General features: G+C 42.1%; 1 protein-coding gene across 4 annotated transcripts in view; it reads right to left on the bottom strand.

Annotated features, from left to right (window-relative positions):
• LOC126212605 (poly [ADP-ribose] polymerase tankyrase-1-like) overlaps positions 1 to 26219 on the bottom strand; it is a 598324-nt gene that overhangs the window by 7037 nt on the left and 565068 nt on the right. For all 4 annotated transcript variants that reach the window (XM_049940034.1, XM_049940035.1, XM_049940033.1 and 1 more), the window contains one exon: positions 24499 to 24648. In XM_049940034.1, coding sequence (XP_049795991.1) covers positions 24499 to 24648 — 150 coding nt within the window. The remainder of the gene's footprint in view (positions 1 to 24498; positions 24649 to 26219) is intronic.

Here is a 26219-nt window from a genome sequence, read left to right as displayed (position 1 = left end):
ATGAAATCCTAAACTCAGATTGGAATGTATACCGCAGAGACAGGCTGGATAGTGAAGGGGGAGGCGTGTTTATAGCGATAAAAAGTGCAATAGTATCGAAGGAAATTGACGGAGATCCGAAATGTGAAATAATTTGGGTGAAGGTCACGGTTAAAGCAGGCTCAGACATGGTAATTGGATGTCTCTATAGGCCCCCTGGCTCAGCAGCTGTTGTGGCTGAGCACCTGAAGGATAATTTGGAAACTATTTCGAGTAGATTTCCCCACCATGTTATAGTTCTGGGTGGAGATTTTAATTTGCCGGATATAGACTGGGAGACTCAAACGTTCATAACGGGTGGCAGGGACAAAGAATCCAGTGAAATTTTTTTAAGTGCTTTATCTGAAAAGTATCTTGAGCAGTTAAACAGAGAACCGACTCGTGGCGATAACATATTGGACCTTCTGGTGACAAACAGACCCGAACTATTTGAAATAGTTAACGCAGAACAGGGAATCAACTATCATAAACTGGTTACTGCATCGATGATTTCATCCGTAAATAGAAATATTAAAAAAGGTAGGAAGATTTTTCTGTTTAGCAAAAGTGACAAAAAGCAGATTTCAGAGTACCTGACGGCTCAACACAAAAGTTTTGATTTAAGTACAGACAGTGTTGAGGATCAGTGGACAAAGTTCAAAACCATCGTGCAATATGCGTTAGATGAGTATGTGCCAAGCAAGATCGTAACAGATGGAAAAGAGCCACCGTGGTACAACAACCGAGTTAGAAAACTGCTGCGGAAACAAAGGGAACTTCACAGCAAACATAAACATAGCCAACGCCTTGCAGACAAACAAAAATTACGCGAAGCGAAATGTAATGTGAGGAGGGCCATGCGAGAGGCGTTCAATGAATTCGAAAGTAAAGTTCTATGTACTGACTTGGCAGAAAATCCTAAGAAATTTTGGTCTTGTGTCAAAGCGGTAGGTGGATCAAAACAAAATGTCCAGACACTCTGCGACCAAAATGGTACTGAAACAGAGGATGACAGACTAAAGGCCGAAATACTAAATCTCTTTTTCCAAACCTGTTTCACAAAGGAAGAATGCACTGTAGTTCCTTCTCTAGATTGTCGCACAGATGGCAAAATGGTAGATATCTAAATAAACGACAGAGGGATAGAGAAACAATTAAAATCGCTCAAAAGAGGAAAGGCCGCTGGACCTGATGGGATACCAATTCGATTTTACACAGAGTACGCGAAGGAACTTGCCCCCCTTCTTGCAGCGGTGTACCGTAGGTCTCTAGAAGAGCGTAGTGTTCCAAAGGATTGGGAAAGGGCACAGGTCATCCCAGTTTTCAAGAAGGGACGTCGAACAGATGTGCAGAACTATAGACCTATATCTCTAACGTCGATCAGTTGTAGAATTTTGGAACACGTATTACGTTCGAGTATAATGACTTTTCTGGAAACTAGAAGTCCACGAGATCCAAGAGGGCCATAGACACAGGTTCCCACGTAGATGCCGTGTTTCTTGACTTCCGCAAGGCGTTCGATACAGTTCCCCACAGTCGTTTAATGAACAAAGTAAGATCATATGGACTATCAGACCAATTGTGTGACTGGATTGAAGAGTTCCTAGGTAACAGAACGCAGCATGACGTTCTCAATGGAGAGAAGTCTTCCGAAGTAAGAGTGATTTCAGGTGTGCCGCAGGGGAGTGTCGTAGGACCGTTGCTGTTCACAATATACATAAATGACCTTGTGGATGACATCGGAAGTTCACTGAGGCTTTTTGAGGATGATGCTGTGGTATATCGACAGGTTGGAACGATGGAAAATTGTACTGAAATGCAGGAGGATCTGCAGCGAATTGACGCATGGTGTAGGGAATGGCAATCGAATCTCAATGTAGACAAGTGTAATGTGCTGCTAATACACAGAAAGAAAAATCCCATATTATTTAGCTACAATATAGCAACTCAGGAGCTGGAAGCAGTTAATTCCATACATTATCTGGGAGTACGCATTAGGAGTGATTTAAAATGGAATGATCATATAAAGTTGATCGTCGGTAAAGCAGATGCCAGACAGATTCATTGGAAGAATCCTAAGGAAACGCAATCCGAAAACAAAGGAAGTAGGTTACAGTACGCTTGTTCGCCCACTGCTCGAATACTGGTCAGCAGTGTGGGATCCGTACCAGATAGGGTTGATAGAAGATATAGAGAAGATCCAACGGAGAGCAGCGCGCTTCGTTACAGAATCATTTAGTAATCGCGAAAGCGTTACGGAGATGACAGATAAACTCCAGTGGAAGACTCTGCAGGAGAGACGCTCAGTAGCTCGGTACGGACTTTTGTCGGAGTTTCGAGAACATACCTTCACCGAGGAGTCAAACAGTATATTGCTCCCTCCTACGTCTCGTGAAGAGACGGTGAGGATAAAATCAGAGAGATTAGAGCCCACACAGAAGCATACCGACAATCCTTCTTTCCACGAACAATACCAGACTGAAATAGAAGGGAGAACCGATAGGTACTCACGGTACCCTCCGTCACATCATCTAACTTAAAACTAACTTACGCTAAGGACGACACACACGCCCATCACAGAGGGAAGACTCGAACCTCTGACGGGGGCAGCCGCGCAGACCGCGCAGCGAACGGTGGAAAGTATCAACACAAAGGCATCAGACGTGACGAAAAGGGAGATCCGAGTTTGAATCTCAGTCCAGCACCGATATTTTCCACATCACATGCCGAAATAAACTAAGAATCAGCTGCCCAGTGATCTTGCACGATGAGTGGCACATTCATCAAAAAACACTCTCGCGTAAGGAAGCTTACTGGTGACTGACTTTCAACCTGGCATGGTTAGGGCTCTGTCATGGCCCAACCTATAAGGACTCTTGCGCAACAAGTAGCAAAGTCACGTCTCTTATGTCCGTTTGGAACCACAGTGCAACACTACATTTTTCGAATGACGTCACCAGAGGTGATGATGTGCTGTTTGTACTTCTTAAATTGATTGCCTTATGTGAGAACCTAGCCCCGACCATCACAAGAATCATTCCAAATAAACACCCGTCTGCACAGAGCATTGGTTCATGACTGTGTCGTAATGAAGGCCTTTCCGCACTAGTGGAAAATTCCGATTCCGTGGAGGTCGATTAAAACCTGTTCGAAACATTTCTTTGTTGGTCCACATCGACAGTCAGTGGCCACCTTGGCTACCTAAGGCGTGCTCCTGACTTGGTTCTGTTATCGCCGAAATAAGATCACGTTAAGAGGCAGCTGCACGAAAGGCCAACACGGTACAGTGCGCAGATTTCTGCAGGATGTGCCTCTCCACTTGCGATTCTACGCTCATACTATTTCGCGTCTATTCACAAATTTGTGTCAACCCAAAGGTCAGATATCGAACATACTCTCGTCTTTGGTTTCGAAATTTCATTTCGTCTCGCATGATTGCATTCCTGCAGATTTTATGGGGAGAGTGCTGAAGTATGTAAGCAACCACGGTAGATTATACCTAAAATCTGGACAAGTTTCTGTCAAAACTTAAATCGTGTTTGCAGCTGCTAGTAACATAATAATTGGTTGAATGAAAACGTGCACTTTTGAAATGCAGCAAACAGCTGAAACTAGCCAATAATGTGGATTTAAAAACTTCGTTTCAAATAAATTCACTGCCTCAGCGAGGAAGATTAATAAAAGCCAAATTTCTTTAGCAAACTGACAAAAAAAATAACTATTGTTCTGCAAGGCGATTAAGGTCCGACTGTCAGGAAGGTGGAAATAAAATAAATTCTGAAACTAATAACATATTTTAGTCTACTGTACTCTAATCAATGTATTTTACTTCGCTTGATAGCTCCCGGCCACGTGAGAGCAATAAACGAAGAGGAGACAGCAAAATCACTAAACGTAAACGCAGGTCACGTGGAGGTTAGCCACCTCCCCACCATAACTCACAAGGAGACGGCACGACCACGGGGTCGGGGATTTGTCCGAAATTTTGCGTGGTGAAAGAGGACCCCTTCAAGTCATTGTGGTATTATTTTGTGAATAGGAAATTTTCAACGAACTCCACACTACATTCCATTCATCTGGCTGATTCCCCTTCGTGTACCACTTGCAACCTGATTGACAGAGATGAGCAATTTGTCTGTGGAAATGCAAATAATAGATGGTTGTCAATCAGAAAAAATATTATCAACTATGCAGAGAAAATCGCCGTATTTGATAACGCCAACGTGCCTTTTATACCCGGAAGAAGAATTATACCCCACCTCAAAGAAAAATGCCGTCAACTGGTTGAAGGGACACGCGGTGTTTTACCTGCTGTCAAGTAAAAGGAGCAAAGGAGACTTTTGGACGTACATCTCCGACCAGCATCACAAGCTACTACGCATAAATAATTACTATGATACATACGCCAACTTCCTCAGAAGAATCGTCATGTGAACTCCATTTTCGTTTGTGCGATTCAGAACATGAAGAAACGAGAATTTAATCTTTGAAAAACAAATACCATCAAGTGACGAACATTACTATCTGATTTAGGCCTTGATTTCTTCTAATATGTCAAGGAACCTGTAATTTTCGTTTGTTTTATTACTTTTAAATGTTAGTTGATAATTATGTACTACTGTGGAATGTTATGACCAATTTTAAAAAATGGTTAGGGCTCGGACTCATATGCCAGAGGCCTTGGGTTCTTTTTCTTCTGTTTCATTTTCTTTTGTTATTCCACAATTATTAAAAAGTTTCTCAAACTGACATTATTTTAGCCCTAGAATGTAAAGTTTTTCATTCACTGAAAAATATTCGTGCTCGTTGTTCAATTTCGTTTCATGGGGTTTCAAGGTTTAAAGGGGCTTTGTAAGGGCCCCTTGGGATTATAACGGTCATCTGCGCATAGGACTGTGCGCGAGCCGTGAGAAGTAAACGGCAGTTTGTTTTTCGACTTCGTCGTGAACGGACATGCCTGTTTCAAATTTCGACGTGTTATTCCGATCCGCGGTTAAACACGACTGAAGAAGTTGCTGGCTCATCTGGAATAGGAGAAGAAATTCCTGAAGAGTCCGTTCATAGTGATCTATCAAAATTACGATTGAAGGGCGCAGTGGTGTATTATGAAAAGCTGTTGACGGAAAATATTTTAACTGCATCGACGTCTTCAGAAGAAATCTCTCACGATGCTATGTTATTGGCCGGAGAACTTTATAATTATACACTGGAACTTTTTGGCGCAAAAACATTCGTAACTGAAGAGGAATTAATTCACGCTCATGAGGATTGTGAAGAATGTGAGGAGAACGACGAACAGTTCGAAGTGCCACAAAATGATTCGTCTCCAGACGAATATAAACCGTCACCGAAAAGATTTAAAAGTGACATGATTCCCATAGCCTACAAAGTCGTGAATATTGCTAAAGCGCACCTCACGTGGTCCTTGGCGACGTTGGGAAAAAAGGATCCGGCAATTGAAGAGAAAAGAATCTTTCCCAATGGGAGAAAGATATTAAAAGTGGTGGTACGCGAATGGATAAATTTGAGGCGATAGATTCGTGGACCTACGACCGTTTTGTGGAAGCAAGACAGCAACATCATTAAGTCACGACAAGAAATTTACAGCAATGGACATTGGTTGCGGCTGCACAATTCGGCGATTTCAAATTCAAGGCGTCTGATCGATAGGTCACGGCATTTAAACAGAAGCACAGAATTTCACAACGCAAGATCACGAAACTGGTTTCGAAAAAAGAGGCGGCGTCAATGGAGGCCATCCAGGCGTCTGCGGAGGCCTTTCGTCGGCAGACGTGCCGGTTAATCCCTCAATACCACGACGAGGATTATGCGATACATACTGACCCAAAAGGGAAACACATGTTTTCTGCGTACAGAATGTTTTTACCGATGTAAAATATATCACTTCAAATTTAATTATAGAAAAAGATATTTACACACACACATTCGAATATTGTTTAATATTAAAAATTCTATTGTTTTACGATACCAATATCAATCTCACTGAAAAAGTAAGTAAAACAGTTTTCGTGAAAAAGTCGGATTTAAATAAAGTGACGCATTCGTACACCGCACAATATTCAATAACATTATCCGGAAAACTGCTCCCACATGTCTTCATATGCTTACAAGAAGCGACCGGTCGTTTCGGACCTCGTATTCACTAATTAATAGATGGCTATGGCAATACTTATACGAACGTCATCGTAACATCATCGCAGTCCGGAAAAGGAACAACAGTTTTATGCATGAATTTTCTCCGCAAATATTTAAAATCTTTCGTCGGGGAGAGTAAATATTTACTTCTCATTGACTCTTGGGGAGTTCAAACGATTCCGGAGACATATGATGCAATTTTTCAAGATGACGAAAATATGCCAACTTGGTCTCTAAAAGTCATACCTCAAAAATGCACTTCTTTGGTGCAAACTTGTGATGTTTACTTTTACAGGCAAGTTAAAAATTTCGTAAAGCACTTGCAAAATTGCAGCGCATTGTAACAGGAGAATCGTGAAATAATTCCCGGGAAGATTGTATCAAAATTCATTCTATAATTCTCCATCAATCATTGTCACCAATATTCCGAGACATGATTCAGTATGACTGGCTTGCCTCAAAATTATCAGAAACTAGGAACATTTTCGTAAATGTTAATGGGGCATGTTTTTCTACAGATTTATTGCAAACGCCCGTTTTTATTTGTTGCGCAAGATGTCGCAAAAATTATTGCTTTGTTTGTTTTTACGATAATTACCACTGCGGTTCTTGTTTATCATTATTATATGTATAAAAATTGAATGTTTCCCAATCGACTTTGTTATTCTGATTAAAAAACCAATGTTTCTCCTCATGTACTTTACAATGGAAAATGGAAAACCCACTGCCATGATTTGTGTTATTGGACAAAAAGAAAGAAATGACATAAATGAGGTGGCAGATAATTGCAGTCTTACATTACAGTGTTCACAGAATGAGTCTTTAGCAGTAGCACAAATTAGCACCTTCACTGTCACCTTCAACTGGCGGCAGTTCAGCACGCACATTTTCTTCTTCTGCAGCCTGAGGTTCATCATCATAATTTCATTCAGTAAATCCTTGACGAGTGTTCCTTCCAGGGTAAATTACGTGGACAGAGGAGCAGTCCCGAACAGCGACATCGCAAAATCCTTCACTGCCTTTTATGTTTGTCAGTTCCAGCCTTCTAAACGCATCCTTGGGGAGTTCAAGATATTCCTTTATATCAGACACCAGATGTTTGCCGTCATATTCTTGTATCTGCTGTACTACTGATTTATTTTTCATGTGCGACTTGCAGGTGAGGTTGGGGTCGGGAACGTGAACCCAACCCATTCCCTCTACTACGAATCCAGTTCCTAACCTATACTCATTCTTTTGAATACATTTCGGAGCATGTTACCATAGTTCTTATTGTGATTCTGATATTTAAGTATTTTCTCGAATTCATTTTCCATATTTTCATGTTTCCGTCTTTCAGCTAAAATCGCCTTTGCTGTAACATTTTTGTAGTTTAAAAGCTTTTTGCTGAGATAACTTAGTTCAAGATTATACTCCCTAATGTGTTTTAGCTTAAAACTTATTTTTTGTATATTTATCGGCGGCTCTACACTTTCTGGCCTGACAATGTCGTATAGTTTTGCTGTAGTGCACCCTGGATCATTACACATTATGCCCCATGTTCGTTTAACATACAATGCCATCGCTTTACACTTTATGTCAGACCCATTCCTCCATTGCGTGGATCCAAAACTGCTGTCTTTACCGGCACTTGAAACAATTCCCCTTTCCACAAGAACTTTGCTAAGGTGGACATGATCGCCTTCTCCACCATTGATGGAATGGGGAGAACCTGTGCTATGCAGTAGGCCTTGGATAAAATATACGTGTTGATAAACAGTATTCTCTGGAACTGGTCTATGCTACGTTGACAGTTTTCAATCAAAGCTCCCTTGATTTTTCTTGCCACCTCCCACCAACTTATTGCTATCATTTTTAAAAGGGGAGTTGTCAATGCTATTCCAAGGGCTTTGCTTTCATTAACATGGTTCACCCACTCAATGCGCAAGTTAGCAAGCCGCTTTACATCTAGAAATTTACTTTTGTTTCCATTTACCCTCGCAACTGGTGCGGAACAGTATTTTGCAAGTACCATCTCTAGTTGTGTCACATCTGTTTGGTCTCTGATGATTACGCCTGCATCGTCAGCCTAAGCGCCTACCACGGTCATGGTAATGCCTGTCAGCCTGTGCTGTAGCTGTCTCAGGGGAGGTTCCAGCGGTATGTCGAACAGGAGCATGGATAAGGGGCTTCCTTGGGTAACACCCCTTTTTATGTCAATTTGTTTTGTCAGTTGAGAGCTAACGGAGATTTGTGCAGCAACACCCATAGCCACGTTCTCGAGGATGTAGATGGTTTTTGGCAGGAAGTCCATTTGACGCATTGTCTCTATCAGGTATTTGTGATTAATTTGATCAAATGCCTTATGGACGTCTATGAAAAGCAGTCCACATTTTATGTTACTTGCCTGCGCTAGCGCAATGACATCGCGATACAAGGCCGCAGTTTGTACAATCGTCCTTCTGAAAGCACAAGTCTGCTGCCTTCTGAAAGCACAAGTCTGCTGTTGACCTATGATGTCAGCGGTGCATGGCGTAAAGCGCTTGTTAATTACTCTAGCTATAATTTTATAATCCGAATTTAAAAGCGAAATCGACCGTAGGTTGTTCATTTTTTTGCAGCATTGTTTGAACTCTGCAGGCACTGGCTTCCCCTGTAAGACTTCACTGACAATTTCGGTGAACTTTTCTCCTATTAGGGTCCAAAATCGTTTATAGAATTCAATGGGCAGTCTGTCAGATCGTGGAGATTTCCTAGCGGGTGAGCTGCACACGATTTCTAATACATCTTCCTTGGTGATGTCCGAAGAAATGTTATCATCTCCTCGCGATATTCATGGAAGATATGCACCAAACAGCTCATCGTATTCTTCTTCGTTTGTTTCCCCTGACGCATACATACGTTCATAATACACTGAGATCTCTGTAATTATTTCCTTCTGGGTGGTGAGTATGGTACCGTCGTCAATCTGAAGTTCATCCACGAAACTACTACTCTTGGCGTGTCTGACAAGGTGGTACAATGCAGCAGTCTCATCTTCAGTGACTGACTTTGCTTTGGATTTCATTTCAAGTCCCTCCAGTTTCTTAAGTTTCAGACTTGATAATTTTCCTTTTACTTGCTTGGTGTCTTTTAATCTTGTAGGAATTGCATCTGTCTGATCGTAGAGTTCCCTTAGCACGCTGCAGTAGAATTCTACAGTCTGTTTCCTTCCTCTGGCCATATCTGTACTGAAAGATATTAAAACTTTCCTTAGCTTCGGTTTCGCTCGTTGGGTCCACCATTCTATCACACTTGGAAAGTTGTTCAGTGAATGGAGACACACTTCCCAAGCTCTGGTTAGGGCATCTTCTAAGTCGTCTTCTGATAATAACGAAATATTTAGATTCCACTGGCTTCTTACTCTTCTGGTAGGTTGTGGTGTTAAACTTACGCAGGTCAACAACGCACTGTGATTGGAAAAACTAACGGGAACAGTTTCTGTTTTCAGTACTTTATCTGCTAAATTTTCCGATACGTAAATTCTGTCTATTCTACTACATGAATTTGCAACAATATGAGTGAAGTTCACCACTGTTGGTTATTTTATTTCCCACGCATCTTTTAAATCAGCAACGAGACGTCTCAAGTCAGTTGAGTAATTGAAGTTGGGGTTTGATCCTTTCGACTCAATACACAATTAAAATTTCCCCCTATTAAGTTGGAGGGGGTTTTTCCTCAGTAAAGAAATTACGCTTTCATTAAAGAATGTGGCTCTTGCAGCTTTATTACTGCTGCCAGAAGGAGCATATAAACTGACTATAGTGACTCCTGCTACGTTTATTCCAATACCTCACCCCGACTCTAATTTATCAACGTTATCTACGGGGATGCCTTCTCTAACTAAAATGGCCGTGCGACACTCGTCTCAGTGGAAATATTATAAAAATCGACGTAACTGGACAAATTTAATTGTGGGAATACCACTTCCTGTAGGAGAGCAATATCCGTCGCTGACTCATACAGAAACTGTTTCAGAGCAGCTATTTTAACATCCGACTGTATCCTATTAATGTTTAACGTGGTAATCGTATATGACTAACATAGGGGAGTGACCTTTTTCCCGCTAGTCTATCATTTCATGCCACTCCATGCCGGATACTTCCTGAGAATCTGACTGGAGACCACTGTCCCGGTTTGCTTTAGAACCTTTTTTTTTACTTTTCTTGCGATTTGCATCGAGTCTGGCCTTCACCAAATGTCTGCTCCGCCCACCCCCTGAGCAGTTTTCCACTGAGGGCGGTGTCGGTGGATCTGAGTGGCAGTCGTGTGCCACCGTCTCGTCTGGTCTGCCAAAGGCGGCGCAGACGCAGTTTGCAAACGTTCTTCCAACGCCCCGTCACTTCCATGATCACTTTCGTTTGCTGTTTGTGTGTTATTGCTGTAAAACTCCGCTTCTTCGTCTTGGGATTTGGGCTGTGACGTCGCCTGTTGTTGACAATCACTCGCTACCTCGTCACGTTTGGTTTCAGTTGCATCTGCGAGTGAATCTGTCTGCGTTGGTTGACGTACGGGTACTGCAGCGGCGCTGTTGCGTCACCAAGACGAGCGCATTGCCATCTAATGGTGCGCCCAGCGCTACAGAACGTCACTTTGACCTGTTCCGGTAATGGTGGCGGATTCGATTTGTCTACTCATGCACTTGAGACAAGAGTTTGAATCTATGCAGACAATATTGTGTGAAATCTGTGCTACTGCCGTTACAAGTTCGACGTCTCTTGTTAGTGGCTATACTACTTTTTCTAGCCGGATTGTCTGCAGTGTCTTTCCTGAGTAAAGGTGGAAATGCTTAAAGAGTATTTTGTGGCCCGTCGCCCACATTTCGCGTAATGCTGGAAAGGTCGCCACTCGTCATTGATTTTCGGTCAAAAGATCAGCCAATGATAACCTTTCACGCTGTTGTAAATTATTCTGCAATACAAACACTTTTTTTGGACAGTTTTGCCGGAGATGCGCACTTTCATATGTGACAAATCAAAGTCTGTTCATTGTATATTACGTGCGCTTTGTAGCCACAAACCAAAATATGAGATGGAATGTTGTGTTTGACATGCATATCGACAGAACAAATCTATGCTGGCTTGACCATCATTCATTACAAATTTGCCTGATGTCACCATATTTAGATAATACGTCTTTTAAGTAGCAGTTTTCTACCTCAGGGGGCAAATTAAATTCTCTGACTTGTTTATAATCAACATCAGCATTTGAAATGGTAACTCCACTCACCGAATTATCGCGATGGCGGAATTCGGCTTTTCCTTCAAATTTCTGCAAAATCCGTTCCAGCACCAACGAGGAAAGCAGCTTCACAAAAAAGCAGTATTGCTCCAAGTTATAATAAGAAGTGTGTGTCTGATCCGAAGTAAGGTCAATAACGTCAACGATCCAGTCATGAGTTTCCAGTTAACTTGGCTGAACATTACGGGCTGCTTTGTCAAATCCAAATCTTAGGATAAGCTTCCTAGGAAACGTGGTTGCCATGTCAGCAGTTAACAGCTCGCGAAAACAAGGAAACTAAAATGCTGCATCACCAGAATCAATTTTACACAACACTGTAACGCAGAGACTGAACGTAAAGTCGTAAAACCCAAACAGAAGCGCCACAGCGCGCCCGGTCAGGACGGCCGCAAAAGCCGCTATTCTGGTCCCAGACAAACGAAACTTTTGTGTAATTGCTTGTCTAAAGGCTATGAATGATAATTGACACCGCCCAAAGCACAACTGTCCGTAATAAAAATATATTTTTAAATTATTTAGCAGTGCGAACCAAACTGCAGTCTCTGTTTACGTTGCTACGCAGAGATACGACTACGATACAGGGGTTCACTTATGTCGCTTTGAGTACTAAAAACTCAACGGAATTGCCCATTGCTAGGCTTCTTTCGATGCGTTGTATTTACATTTGACTTTTTTTCCTGGAAGGGTAATCGGAAGTTTGCATCAGTGACAGAGTTACCGCCACAATCTTATCTTTACGGATACAGACTAACATTGAATTTACTTGCGTTATTGCAGTGCCTGTGGTATTCCGAATTACGGTGCAAAGTTCCTGTGCACCTCCGAAGGAACGGGCAAAGCGGTGACTACAGGTGCTGCGAAATACGAGAAACGCTTCCGCACTCGCGAATACGGACAACCGTCAGATGTACAGTGGAATGACGACAGTGAAAGTTTGTGTTGGACCGGGACTCGAAGTCGTGTTTCCCGCTTATCGCGACCGGTCGCAATATTGTATTTACTCGCCGACATCAGGCAAACGACTTCCAGGTAAAATGCCTCACCTGTACAGATGTACGAGTACACGCTATAGTCGCCGTCGTGCCTGTTCCATTGGAGACGCAGCAAGCACATGCAGCGGAACTTCGCACTGTGACTCGGAATAACACGGGCTCTGAAATGTCGTATTCAGTATACTGTACAAGTACGTTTAGATGAAACTTACACCAGTTGTCTTAGTAACGTTACTGGACCTGAATAAGTGTTACTAATCCGTACAAATATAAAAATACTAGTTATTGCTATTATATACGCGTGCCCTAATTGCTTTGTACTTTAGCATTTCCAACGACAGAGACCAATGTTAATTACACTAATGGGAAACGTCTAATTTTTCTGGAATGAAAAATTTTGTGAAGATCACATTAACAGCTATAAATTGTTTGCAGGCATGTGTTTGAGATCGACAGTGTTATGTAGAAATTGTCCCCACAAATCAAAATCTTTGAGTGCAACTGTGTCAAACAGAAGAAAAAATTGTATTTGGTAATGCAAGCTGCCAGTCCTACCTCGTACATTATGTTCGAACTTCGTCCTACCCAGTGCTGTGAGTATGTACTAACTTTAGAGATTTTTGGGCCTTGCGGGAGAGTTTAGAATTCCAACTTTCCTCGGCGCTAGCGGCAACAATCATTCGCTGAGGTAGCGACAAAGGTCTGTGGGCTGCATTAGACGGGGAATTAACGGAAAAGTCAATTCGGCTTCTGCATTACTACCACGTGAATTTGTGATTAATGTCTGAATGTGCTCACAATCAGTAATGTGTCACTATTCAAGTATGGTGCTGGTTTCGTAATTTTGTAGATAGTGTGCTGGCTTTCTAGTGACATGGCGGAATGTAATGATCATTTGGCATTGTTGGGCGGGAGGCCCCACGCGTGGGAGTTCGGCCGCCGTATTTCAAATCCTTTTCAGTTGACACCAATGATGATGACATGATGGACACACATCGTCTCGAGGCAGAGAAAATCCCTGACCTCGCTGAAAATCAAACCCGGGACTCCGAGCGCGGGAACCGAGAACACTACGGCAAGACCACGAGCTGCTGACGCTTGGCGGAATGTAGGCCGACGCCCGGGTTGGCGGTCATTCAGTGATAATGCATAACGCACCTAAGAAATGAATAATTTAAGCAGTGCTGGTGGAGCGAGGTTTGCCATCAAACAACATTATAAAGGGCGCGGAAAAAGAGTCTGACGAAAAGTGTAGGGTGGATGGACAGCATGAAACATAGGAATCTGAGTATAGCAACTGCAGGATCGCAACAGCTTATTTTCGGCGCTACCAGAGCATAATCTAAAACTGTCACGTGGACCTCTTTACTCAAAATAAAAGGTAATTCCCAGAAAATGTATACATAAACACAGTCTTTGGACTAACCAGCTGTCACGATGAGAACAAGATAAACTGAAAGCATCACATTCACATGTATCGTACTTAGGACTTCTTCAGAAATGAAAACAGTTACACGACCATGTGTCATGTATTAAAAAGGTCAAAGTGGAAATGAGTATGCAGAGATGTGGAAGTGCTGATCATGTGCGCACATGTGCGACAGCAAACGACAGTGACATCTGTTATTAGACATGTGTCCTAAATGAACGGCGGCGGCTCCACTTCCCTGTTTATGTGGTACAAGCAAGACGGCAACATACCCAGTCCCGTTTACCCCTGGTGTCCGAAACCTTGACAGAGAAGTACTGAGAAATGGCAGGTACTCTGAAAAAGCAAAGGACTCACCTCAGGGTGAGTGGCGGACTGCAACGCATTCGCATTGCTCGAGGCGGAGGGTCAATGTGGAGGCTGGCCGGCTGGCCTCGCCCGTTCATCCTGGCAGTGGGCAGGTGGCCGCTCCTTCAGCAGGGCCCGAGCAGCCACACGGGGGCAAAGGCTTGCTGGTTATTGGGAGCTCCAACGTTAGACAGATGATGGAGCCCCTTAGGGCAGTAGCGTACAGGGCTGGAAAGAATTCCAACGTGCACTCTGTCTGTCTGCTGGGGGGCCTCATCCGAGATGTGGAGGCGGCCTTGACTGCGGCTATCGAGTGTACGGGGTGCAGTCTTCTGCAAGTAGTTGCTCACTTCAGCACCAGTGATGCCTGTCGCTCGGGTTCCGGGCGGCTGGCAGATTTGGTGAAGACTGCTGGCCTCGCGCGTGGGGTGCAAGCAGAGCTATTTGCAGCATCGTTCCCAGAGTAGATCGGGGTCCTTTGGTTTGGAGCCGAGTGGAGGGTCTCAACCAGAGACTTCGTCCGCTCTGTGATGGTCTCGGCTGCAGATTTCTAGACTTGTGCTATTGGGTGGGAAATTGTGGGACGCCCCTAGATAGGGCAGGGGTGCACTACACAAAGGAAGCGGCTACTCGGGTAGCAGAGTACTGGTGGCATGCACATGGTTTTTTTTTTAGGCTACGCAGTAGTGCGAGGTGTCCTGATGAACACTCACCAGTCGACGTGCAGGCAGAGAAATCAGGACGCGCTCTGTGTAAAGACACTTCAGCTATCAAGATATTAGCAGTAAATTTCCAGTGTGTTCGGAATAAAGTTAACTGCCCACCAGGAAGCGTGTGGCGTGCAAATTATTCTCGGAACTGAGACCTGGCTGAACCCTGAGATAGGAAGTTCTGAAATATTTAGTGAGGGTTGGAATGTGTATCAGACAGACAGATTAGACACCGTAGGAGGTGGTGGTGTCTTCATTGCAGTCGACAGTTGTGTCTACTGAGGTCGAAGTAGAGTGTGATTGTGAAGTTCTCTGGACACGCTTAACAGGGCTAGGGGAAATAAAGTTAATTGTGGGGTGTTATTACCGGCCACCAGGTTCCACCGTCACAATTCTAGAATCATTCAAAGGGAGTCTACATTCTGTATCGCAGAAGTACCCAGATCATGCTATATTAGTCGGAGGCGACTTCAACCTACCTAGTATAGACTGGGATGTCTGTGGATTTGTTACAGGTGGTACAGACAAGCCGTCGTGTGAATTACTTTTGAACGCATTATCCGAAAACTGTCTTGAGCAGCTACATCGACAGCCGACGCGTAATGGAAATATTTTAGATCTGGTAGCCACGAACAGACCAGACCTTATCTATGGTGTCAGTGTTGAGACAGGGATTAGTGATCATGATGTTGTCATTACGACTATGGTTATGAAAGTTAAAAACTCGGTGAAAAAGGCTAGCAGAGTATTTTTACTAGAAAGAGCAGATAAGCAGTTGTTAGCATCCCACTTAGTAAATGAATCAACTTCATTGACTTCCGGTACGATGGACGTGGAAGTATTACGGGCAAATTTTAAACACATTACAAATCACGCATTGGACAAGTATGTGCCAAAAATGTGGGTTACGGACGGAAAAGACCCACCGTGGTTTAACAGCGCAATTCGGAGAATGCTCAGGAAGCAAAGGCACTTACACTCACGGTGCAAGAAAGATCGGGAGAATGAGGACAGGCAAAAGTTAGTAGAGATTCGTGCTGCTGTAAAAAGAGTGGTGCGCGAAGCATTCAACCACTACCACCGTCATACCCTTGTAAAAGATCTTGCTAAAAACCCAAGGAAATTCTGGACTTACGTAAAATCGGGAAGCGTGTCGAAGGCTTCCATCCAGTTACTCACTGATCAGTCTGGCCTGACAACCGGAGACAGCAAAACGAAAGCTGAAATTTTAAATTTAGCATTTGAGAAATCTTTCACGCACGCGGATCGTACAAACATACCGCCGTTTGAGTCTCAGATTCCCATATGGAGGGCATAGTGATAGACATCCCTTGGGTTGTGAAGCAGCTGAATGGGTTGAAAATAAATAAATTTCCAGGTCCTGATGGGATTCCATTTAGGTTTTACAGGGAGTACTCTACTTCATTGGCTCCTTACTTAGCTAGCTTTTATCGCAAATCTCTTGCCCAACGTAAAGTCCCGGGCGACTGGAAAAAAGCATAGGTGTCGCCTGTATATAAGAAGGGTAGAAGGACAGATCCTCAAAATTGCAGATCAATATCCGTAACGTCGTTTTATTGCAGGATTCTTGGACATATTCTCAGTTCGAATATAATGAATTTCCTTGAGACAGAAGTTGCTCTCCATGAATCAGCACGTCTTTAGAAAGCACCGCTCCTGCAAAACGCAACTTGCGCTTTTTTCACATGAAATCTTGCGAACCATGGATGAAGGGTATCAGACGGATGCCATATTCCTTGACTTTGGGAAAGCGTTTGTCTCGGTGCCCCACTCCAGACTCCTAACTAAGGTATGTGGATATGGGATTGGTTCCCAAGTATGTGAGTGGCTTGAAGACTTCTTAAATAATAGAACCCAGTACGTTGCCCTCGATGGTGAGTGTTCATCGGAGGCGAGCCTATCATCTGGAGTGCCCCAGGGAAGTGTGGTAGGTCTGCTGTTTTGTGTCTACATAAATGATCTTTTGGATAGGGTGGATAGCAATGTGCGGCTGTTTGCTGATAATGCTATGGCGTATGGGAAAGTGTCGTTGTTGAGTGACTATAGAAGGATACAAGATGACTTGGACAGGATTTGTGATAAGAATGGCAGCTAACTCTAAATACAGATGAAAGTAAATTAATGCAGGTGAATAGGAAAAAGAATCATGTAATGTTTGAATACTCCATTAGTAATGTAGCGCTTGAGATAGTCACGTCGATTAAATATTTTGGGGGTAACATTGCAGAGTGATATGAAGTGGGACAAGCATGTAATGGCAGCTGTGGGGAGGGCAGATGGTCGTCTTTGCTTGATTGGTAGAATTTTGGGAAGATGTGGTTCATCGCTTATAGAACGCTGGTGCGACCTATTCTCGAGTACTGCTCGAGCGTTTGGGATCCGTAACAGGTCGGATTGAGGGAGGACATAGAAGCAATTCAGAGGTGGGCTGATAGATTCGTTACTGGTAGGTTTCATCATCACGCGAGTGTTACGGAAATGCTTCCGGAACTCGGGTGGGAGTCTCTAGAGGAAAGGAGGTGTTCTTTTCGTGAATCGCTACTGAGGAAATTTACAGTCTATCCAAACGAACAGTGACAAGACGTATCAGTGCTATGGCCGGCAATCTGCACAGGCAGCTAGTAAATAAGGCAAAAGACTTTGTTGCTTTCTCTGTTATGCTTGATGAAGCAACAGATCTTACAGATACAGCCCAAGTTGTGATATACATATGAGGTGTCGATAACGCACTTTCTGTAACAGAGGACTTTTGGACTTAGTACCCTTGAAAGGGACTACTACAGGTGCGGACTTACTCCAAGCTGTCGAGAAAGCAAGCAATTGATGGTGTCGGTATGGATTGGAATCGGTGAGTCTCAGTGACCACAGATGGAGCCAAAAGCTAGGGCGCACAAATGAGACGTATGGAATTCACTGCATTCTGCATCGAGAGGCGCTTTGTGCAAAATCAGTAACTTTAGCAAACGTCATGCAAATTGTTGTGCATACTGTAAACTACCTGAAGACACATGGGCATAAGCATCGCCAGTTTCGGCAGTTCTTGGAGGAATTAGGAGCGGAGTACGGCGACATAGCTTACTATACTGAAGTACGCTGGATCAGTTGAGGTAAAATGCTGAAAATATTTTTTGATTTACGTTTGGTCATAGTAACATTCTTACATGAGAACGGAAAAAGTGAACCTATGTTGGAAGACCCTTGTTGGATATCAGGCCTTGCATTTCTTGTGGACATTACGTCTCACATGAACAGCCTGAACGTCAGTTTGCAAGGTGAAAATAATTTAATTTCTGACATGTTGGAAAAAGTAAATGCCTTTTAAAGGAAGCTTGCACTTTGGGAGCGCCAGCTAATGACAGAAAACACTGCACATTTCCCGACTCTTGGACTGGTCCATGAAAGTGCTAAATTGTAATAATTAAGGAACAATTTCGAGCACAATTTGCAGATGATACGAGTGTCTCCTGCCATTCGCCTCTTTGCTAGACCGTTCTCGTCGTCAGTTGAAGATGCTCCGAATGATCTACAGATGGAACTGATCGACCTACACTGCAATACAAGACTGAAGGACAAGTTCCTTGCAGTGCGAAGTTCAAAAGAATTCTATGAAAATTTTTCACAACAAGAATTTCCACGCCGGCACAAAGATGCCGCAAGACTTATGTCCATGTTCGGGTTGACGTATGTTTGTGAAAGGTTTTTCTAGGTGATGAAAATGAATAAATCAAGGTTTCTATCAAGCATAAGTGATGAAAATCTTCACAACTGCTTGCGTTCGTCAATGAGCTGAGCTTTTATGCCCGATATTAACTATATCATTCCTCATGACCAGTGATAAACGTGTTTGGATTTATTCCTTTCATTACTAAAAATTATTGTTTACTAACTGTGCATAATTGCATCATTCTGCTCCATGGTACATTACCAGGAAAATTGCTCATTAAACCGATTGTTCCAATGTATACTTACATTTAGGGTTTTTTTAATGTGTGAAGGGCTACGCTCAGCTGAAGTCGATAAACAATAACCTTCATCTAATTGTCGGTTATTATGCAGATTTTAGACAGAACTGGTAATAGTATTGAAATAGCAGGTGATCGAGAGGTCTGCGGTTATCATTCTGTTCAGAGGTCAGTGAGACAGAAATTATGTGGGTGTAACTGAGGGCACCGAGAATTAGTTATAGGAAACTTTGCATTAGTTTAATGTCATTTGAAATCATGAATAAGGTTCACTGTAAGTCGCTGACTGCTCTCTTTCTTAAATACTAGATCAAAAACATTACGCGCATTTGCGTGCTGTCACTGTATTTCTTGTCTTACTGGGTTAAACTGGTAACATAAAAGTAGACGTCTCAATGAGTAGACTGTGACAGTATTTTAAATGTTTTAATACGCAAAATACCTTCCCATGGTTGGCTTGCAAGCTGTGGAAAGAGCACTAGAATGCGCTGGTACAGATTACCCCAGCAAGTGCATAAAGCGACATCTGTGCATAAACATGCACTACATGAACGCTGGCGGCTGCGGCATGCACGCTGTGACCCGGAAGTTGCACATGTGCAGGAGCACCGCACGTGTGCAGAATTTCTGGCCGGCCCTGAGAAAGCAGAATTTATTACTATCTTAGAAAGCAACAGTTGATCATTTTCGGCTAACCCGGACTGGCTAATTTTGGATACTGTATTGCAACTCTGGATCATGATCCATTCTTTGTGGAACCGTATTCGGTACCTTTTTCTAAAAAACAGGACATACAGAATGAAACAGATAAGATTATGGAATGAGGAGTGATATAACACAGTAACAGCGAATATATCAGTCCACTTATCATTGTAAACAAGGATGGAGGAGTACATGTTGCCATTGATGCACAAACTCTAAACAAAGTAAAAAGAGGTGCACAGGCCTGAAAATCTGGACAAAATGTTGCAAAAATTTCATAATGAGGTATTTAACCAGTTTCGACATGACTGCTGGCTATTGGCAAATCCCATTAAGTCTAGAATTCCATGAATATAAGGCAATCCTGTTTACCGGGAAATGTTATCGATACAAAGTAGTTCCATTTGGACTGAATACCTCTCTGGCAGTGTTTATTAGAGCTCTGGACTTTGTGTTAGTGGAGGAGTTGAGTTCCAGGTTAACTATTTATGTAGATGATTTATTTATCTCCAATGAAAACTGGCAAAAAAAGCTCCAAACTGTTGCTCTTCAAGCAGGAGGCATCACTTTAAAATTATAGAAATGTGAACTTGTAAAATTAGAAATTAAATTCTTGAGCCATATAATTACTAATACCGGCATTTATAAGGACCTGGAGAAAGCTACGTGCCTTAGAAAAATTTCCCCCACCAAAAAATAGGAAACAGTTGTAAGCCTTTTTAGGTTGGTGTGGATTTTACAGAAAATTTGTTAAGGGGCAACCCTTCAATAATCCACACTTGAACAATCTATAAAAAGATTTAGTGCTTTTGTTTGGACAGATGAGAGTCGGCAGGATTGTGAATCTTTAAAGATTAAACTTTGACATGATAATGTTTTACATCACCCAGTACTGTCAGAGACTTCCAATATGAATACTGACAGTAGCATCTATGGGATTGGCATTGAAATTTTCCAGGAGATAAATGGCACAGGAAATTGAGCACATAGAACTATAGCTTTTGCCAGCAGGGCATTGACAGGAAACAAAAGGAACTACACCATATCAGAGGAGGTAGCCTTGGCCATATTATGGGACCTCAAGAAATTTATAGATTGGTGGGGTTTTAAGATCATCACACATTGACCACAAAGCTCAAACATTCCTTAAAGATTGTTGCCTTCTAAATGGCAGGCTCACCAAATGGGCTTTATACCTGCAACAATTTATTTATGAAATATGCTATGTAAAGAGTACAAAAAATTATGTGGCAATGAATTGTCCCAATGGTACTGATGAAGTACCCAAGGAATGCAATGGAGATGGAACTTTGCAAATTAATTACATGAAGAAGTTCAGGCAAAAATGAATTTGAACAGATTTGCAAAAGCATGCGATATCATCAAAATGAGCATCCAACTTTGAAATCTGTGAAAATAAACTTTGATTTTTAAAAGTATCTTGTATGAGAGGAAAGGCTTCATTACTGAAGAATGGATGGTGTGTTGGCCTACCCAATTTGATACAGAAGTCAGATAATTTTCACTATCATTGGGCCAAAGGAGTGTCTAGATAAATTGGCTAGTGTTATAGTGATTGCCAATAGTCCGAGTCGAAAGGTAACAATGTATTAGGTCTTGTGACATCTGCCAGGGAGCTAAGGTAACCAATAGAACTAATCAAGGCCCAATGCAGAACACATTACCTAAAGATACCATGGATTTACTGTCTGTGGACCTGTATGGACCCCTCCCCACAACTTCTGGTAATTGTAAATGTATTTTACTGATTTTGGAAGTATTTTCTAAATTTATAAAATTGCATCTCCTGAAAAAGGTTAAGAACCATTGGAAAACCCAGTGCAGTACTGCCCAATAATGGCCCCAATTTAATTCCAAAACCTGGAAAGATGGCATGCAGCAGAATGGTGTAGAAACTAAATATATTGCGGCCTACCATCCAGGCAGCAACCCTGTTGAACAGTATACGAGGGAAATAGCATGGTTATGTAGGACCTATTGTCACCATAACCACTGAGCGTAGGTTAGGTTACTGTGTTCTAGTGCGAACAGATGTCAAGAAAGAGTTTAGTAGGCGTTAAGGAAAGTTAGGTTAGCCTTAGCACTGCCTTGAGCTTTATTACATTGTTTGACAATAATTCCTAATTAGGCTGGTGACATATTAAGGCATCAAGGGATCACCAATTAAGTATTGGAGGGCAGCGTGGAGGGTAAAAATCGTGGGGGGAGACCAAGAGATGAATACACTAAGCAGATTCAGAAGGATGTAGGCTGCAGTAGGTACTGGGAGATGAAGAAGCTTGCACAGGATAGAGTAGCATGGAGAGCTGCATCAAACCAGTCTCAGGACTGAAGACCACAACAACAACAACACATATTAATATGTAATATTACGACTTGCTTTTGTGCTGGAGAACATCTGTTCCTCACCCATCTTTTTAGTGTTGGTTATACTCTGCTGGAGTGTTTTGAAATGAATCCCAGTCAAACAGATTGATTATACTGTTCCCATTACGTTATCTCACGGTCACAACTTTCTCAAAAATTCCTCATAGAGGTTTAATGTAATCACTGACTGCCATTTATGGTGGTCGGTGTTGCCATTACAAGCACTCCCTTTGGAGGAGCCCTCCTGCACCATTCCACCACATGTGGATGGCTGACTTGCTGCAAGGCTGTGCCCTGTGTTCTGTGACATTTGTATGGCTGCTTCGGTATCTTGGCATTTTCAGCTCTTAAGGAGGGAGGCAGAGCTTTAGTTGGTAAAGACATTTCCAGATGGAGTACATCACAACCAGACACACATTATAGAATCAGGTATTGGATTTTAAGGTGTACCCAGGACCAGATGTACAGTCAGATCACAATTTAGTTATGACAATGAGTGAAGTAAATTTTAAGAGAGTTGTTACGTGAATTCAGTGTGTAAATAAATAGGATACAGAAGTACACAGGAATGGAATGTGAATTTTAACTTCTATGAGTCTCTAGATAATGCGATAATGAATGGTGATCAAATGAATTTTCACGTCTGTCTATATAATCGATGAGACACAAATCATAACAACAGACAGCCAGAAAGAGACATCCAAACACTACAGATGTGACCAAGTGCTAGTAAGTGCGATAGCTTACGCACAATGAGCTAAACAGCTCATGAATCCAACTTACTGACAAAAATAACAACATCCGGAAGAACGGAAGACAAAGTTGATGATCTGTTTGAGGATGCTAAATTTGGAGTAATGGATCCAGGGAGGTCAACTCTACCTTCAACCTTATAGTGGCAGGAATGTGTCAGAAAAATCAAGAGATATTTATTGGATTTGTAGATCTTTACATGACATTTGACAGCATGAAACAGTGAATTTTTTCTCTCTAAAAGGTACGTATATGGTACAGCAGATAACATAGAATATGAGCAATAATCAACAAGAATTGGTACTCTGAATCAAAGATGATTAAAGAAAAGGATGCAGGTAGTCTCCACAAATGTTCAGATGAACACTAAAGAATCATTGGTGGAATTGAAGAAACGTCCAGGAATTTAATTAAAACTGAATGTGAAAACAATTTCGTTTAATAAAATTCACTGGTGATATTTCTGTGTTCACTGAAAGTTCGAATGAATCACCAGAGTTTATGAATGTAATAAATAGTTGAATGAACACTAAATCAGGATTAATGAATGGAAGAAAGAGGAAAGTATTGCGGAGTAGCAGAAATAACATTGGTTGCAAAGTTTACATCAGAATTAAGGACCACACAGTAGACTGCTTGTAGTGACTATTACACATGAAGCTAATTTACACTGAGGGACAGAGCGTGGTTGTTATAAGGAGTAATGTTGCAGGGGAAAGCAGGAGATTCCTTGTAAAACAAAGTTACTAATACCAAGGATAGGCCTTAATTTGTATTGGATGTCCCTTAATGTATGTTTGGAGCACAGTACTGCATAAAAATTAATCGTGGATTATGGAAAAATACAAGAGGGGAATCTAAGCATTCTAAGTTTGGTGCTATAGAAGGATGTTTAAACTAGGTGAACTCATAACAGAACTGTGGAACGTCTCTAGAGAACAGGTGAGGATAGTGTGGTATGTGGAAAACTGTGACAAGTACGAGGGTCAGCATAGTAAGTTATATTTGAAGGCATCAGGGAATAACTGCTGTGGCACTAGAGGTACTTGTTGAGGTTAAAAACTGAAGGGAAAGACAGAGAGAGGAACGCATACCACAAATGACTGGATTCTGGGTGCTCATGGCACTGCAAATCTGTTGCTCACACAGACAGACATTGTCAACAGGAGGCAGAGTTTCTGTTTTGCATGTCTGTGGTTACTGGAACTGGCTGTTACAGCAGTGGGGCAACCAAGGTGGACCACACCCTGACACTCTAAGGCTCTGCTGATGTTTGCTTCTGGTTGGTGCTTGCAGAGTGTATTTTTTGTTACTAACAGAAACTTTATAGCAAATTATTGGGTTGTTTTTCCCGTCTCATTCCTGACGAGAACCATAAATGTTCTCATAAATGTGTGTCTATGTGTGACCTCTGCTAGACCATTCGAATACATCCAGAGTAACATACAATTATCTCATTTGACACAGTGTTACACATTCAGTGCACTCATACCCTACCTGCCACTAAATTTTCTGTGGATCACATTGCGTGAATTATTGTTGGCATTGGTTTGCTGATCTTGATGAGAATAAGTCACTGAACTGTTGACAATAGCTATTTTCTCTACCAACCTATTCTTAATTAACCTCTCTCCCATGATACTATGATCTAGTCCTGAGGACACCACCCATGAATGTATGTTCTGAGGCTTTTCAGTATTTATGTCTGATCTACCATATAATGGTGTGTGTGTGTGTGTGTGTGTGTTGAGGGAACTCACCGCATTTGAGAGACAGTGGCCTCATCAGGTTGAGTACTCGTGGGCCGCGCAGCAGCAGGTGTCTGGCGAGGTGCGCTGGCAGAGGTGGCGGCAGCGGCGGAGGTGGTGGTGGTTCTGGTTGTGGTACTCAGCTCCGTAACGGCTGGTGCGCTGCACATACAGAGAGAGGCAGGGTGTGAGCTGGCTGGCGTTTCCTCGTGGGGATGTGGGGGTGCCTCCCTATGGCCAGCACTGCTGAGGGACCATCCACACACTGGCAACTAATGGACGACATGTGCCAAATATGGGGATAGGGCTCCCGTTAATACAAATGAATGACCAGTAAGCTAGTAACTATCAACCGCACCTCCCGAGCTTCCCACGGCAGTCACTGAACACCATACAACAGGTAGTTCAAAACAAAGTACAGCCAGAAGGTACATACAATGCCCAACATTTGCAAAAACTCAATTACAGAATTACTGGAGAAGTCAGCTCAGGTACTATCACCATCAAATCTATACAAACGGCCTGAATTCCACTCCACCTAATTTGTATGTACCCACATAATGTTACAGTCTTACAGTCCCTCCGATCTCTTTTCAGTACGGGCATTTCACTCTACAAAATGGTTACTACAAGACAATACTTGAAGAAATTGATCTGTAATACCGAGTCCACAATCAGACTAATGTCACGATAATGTAAATATCACGAAACCTGGTATAATCAGGTGACAGTCTTCAACACTTGTAAACTCAAGTTTATTGCAATAAATGACATTCCAGAAACTTAAGTTTCAACTTGAAATTACATGACTAAGACATTTGTATTACAATTAAGCAACTATTGTCTCTTAAGTAAGTATGAAAGATCTTAAATATCATTTTGGCCACACGGAAGCATGTGTGTGCAAATGTTGAAATGACATAGCATAAAGTTTTGTGTTAGATGATTCAAACCCAGCAAACAATAGAATTGTTAACCAAGGGCAATAATACATTACATATCCAAATATAGCAGGATGAAAATCTGAAATGTTGAGAAAGTATTTTGTACCTTTACTGGGATTTGAATCCAGCACCTATCATTGTTTTCTAACCACAAATACACATTAAACATCTGCTTAGTTTAGCTGTAGCGAGATGTGCACATGTCTGAAACGGAAATAACTTTACGGAAAGTTCTGTGTGGAGTGGGAATCTAAGCCTGCATGCTTCATCATTGTTGACTGCACACAAGAAAATGTTTATTATCGAATTCCTTTTTGCCAGTTGCTACGAGTGACATGTCTTAACTTGAAATGATGGCTTGAAAAGTTTTGTGTGACAGTTGAAATCAACACCACCCGTCATTGTTGACAAGACACATAGAGGCGATAAAAATCAAAATTACTTTTCACCTTTGGTTTGATGAGCACATATTACTATTTCAAATGACACAATGAAATTATTTGCAGACAACCACGAATACAACGGATGCTTACTACTATGGACATATCCCTGGGAACAATTTCTTAGCACAAAAGGCCTTTGTCACACCAGATGCATACTGTTACATTCTGAGGACTCATTAGCCTCTGATTGTACATTTTATTCTAAGGACCAAACATTTTCTTTTTTGACGTTAACGCCCAATGGCTCAAATGTCCACCCAACCATCCTGGTTTACATTTTCCTTTTTTTTTTTCTTAAACTGATCAATGCAAATGCTGTGACCTTTCCCTTGAAATGCCACTATCG

Source organism: Schistocerca nitens, chromosome 11 (assembly GCF_023898315.1).
Source record: "Schistocerca nitens isolate TAMUIC-IGC-003100 chromosome 11, iqSchNite1.1, whole genome shotgun sequence".
In the NCBI taxonomy this organism is placed as follows: Eukaryota; Metazoa; Arthropoda; class Insecta; order Orthoptera; family Acrididae; genus Schistocerca; species Schistocerca nitens.
Note: the sequence above shows the minus strand (reverse complement) of the source record. Positions and strands in the feature narration are given on the sequence as shown.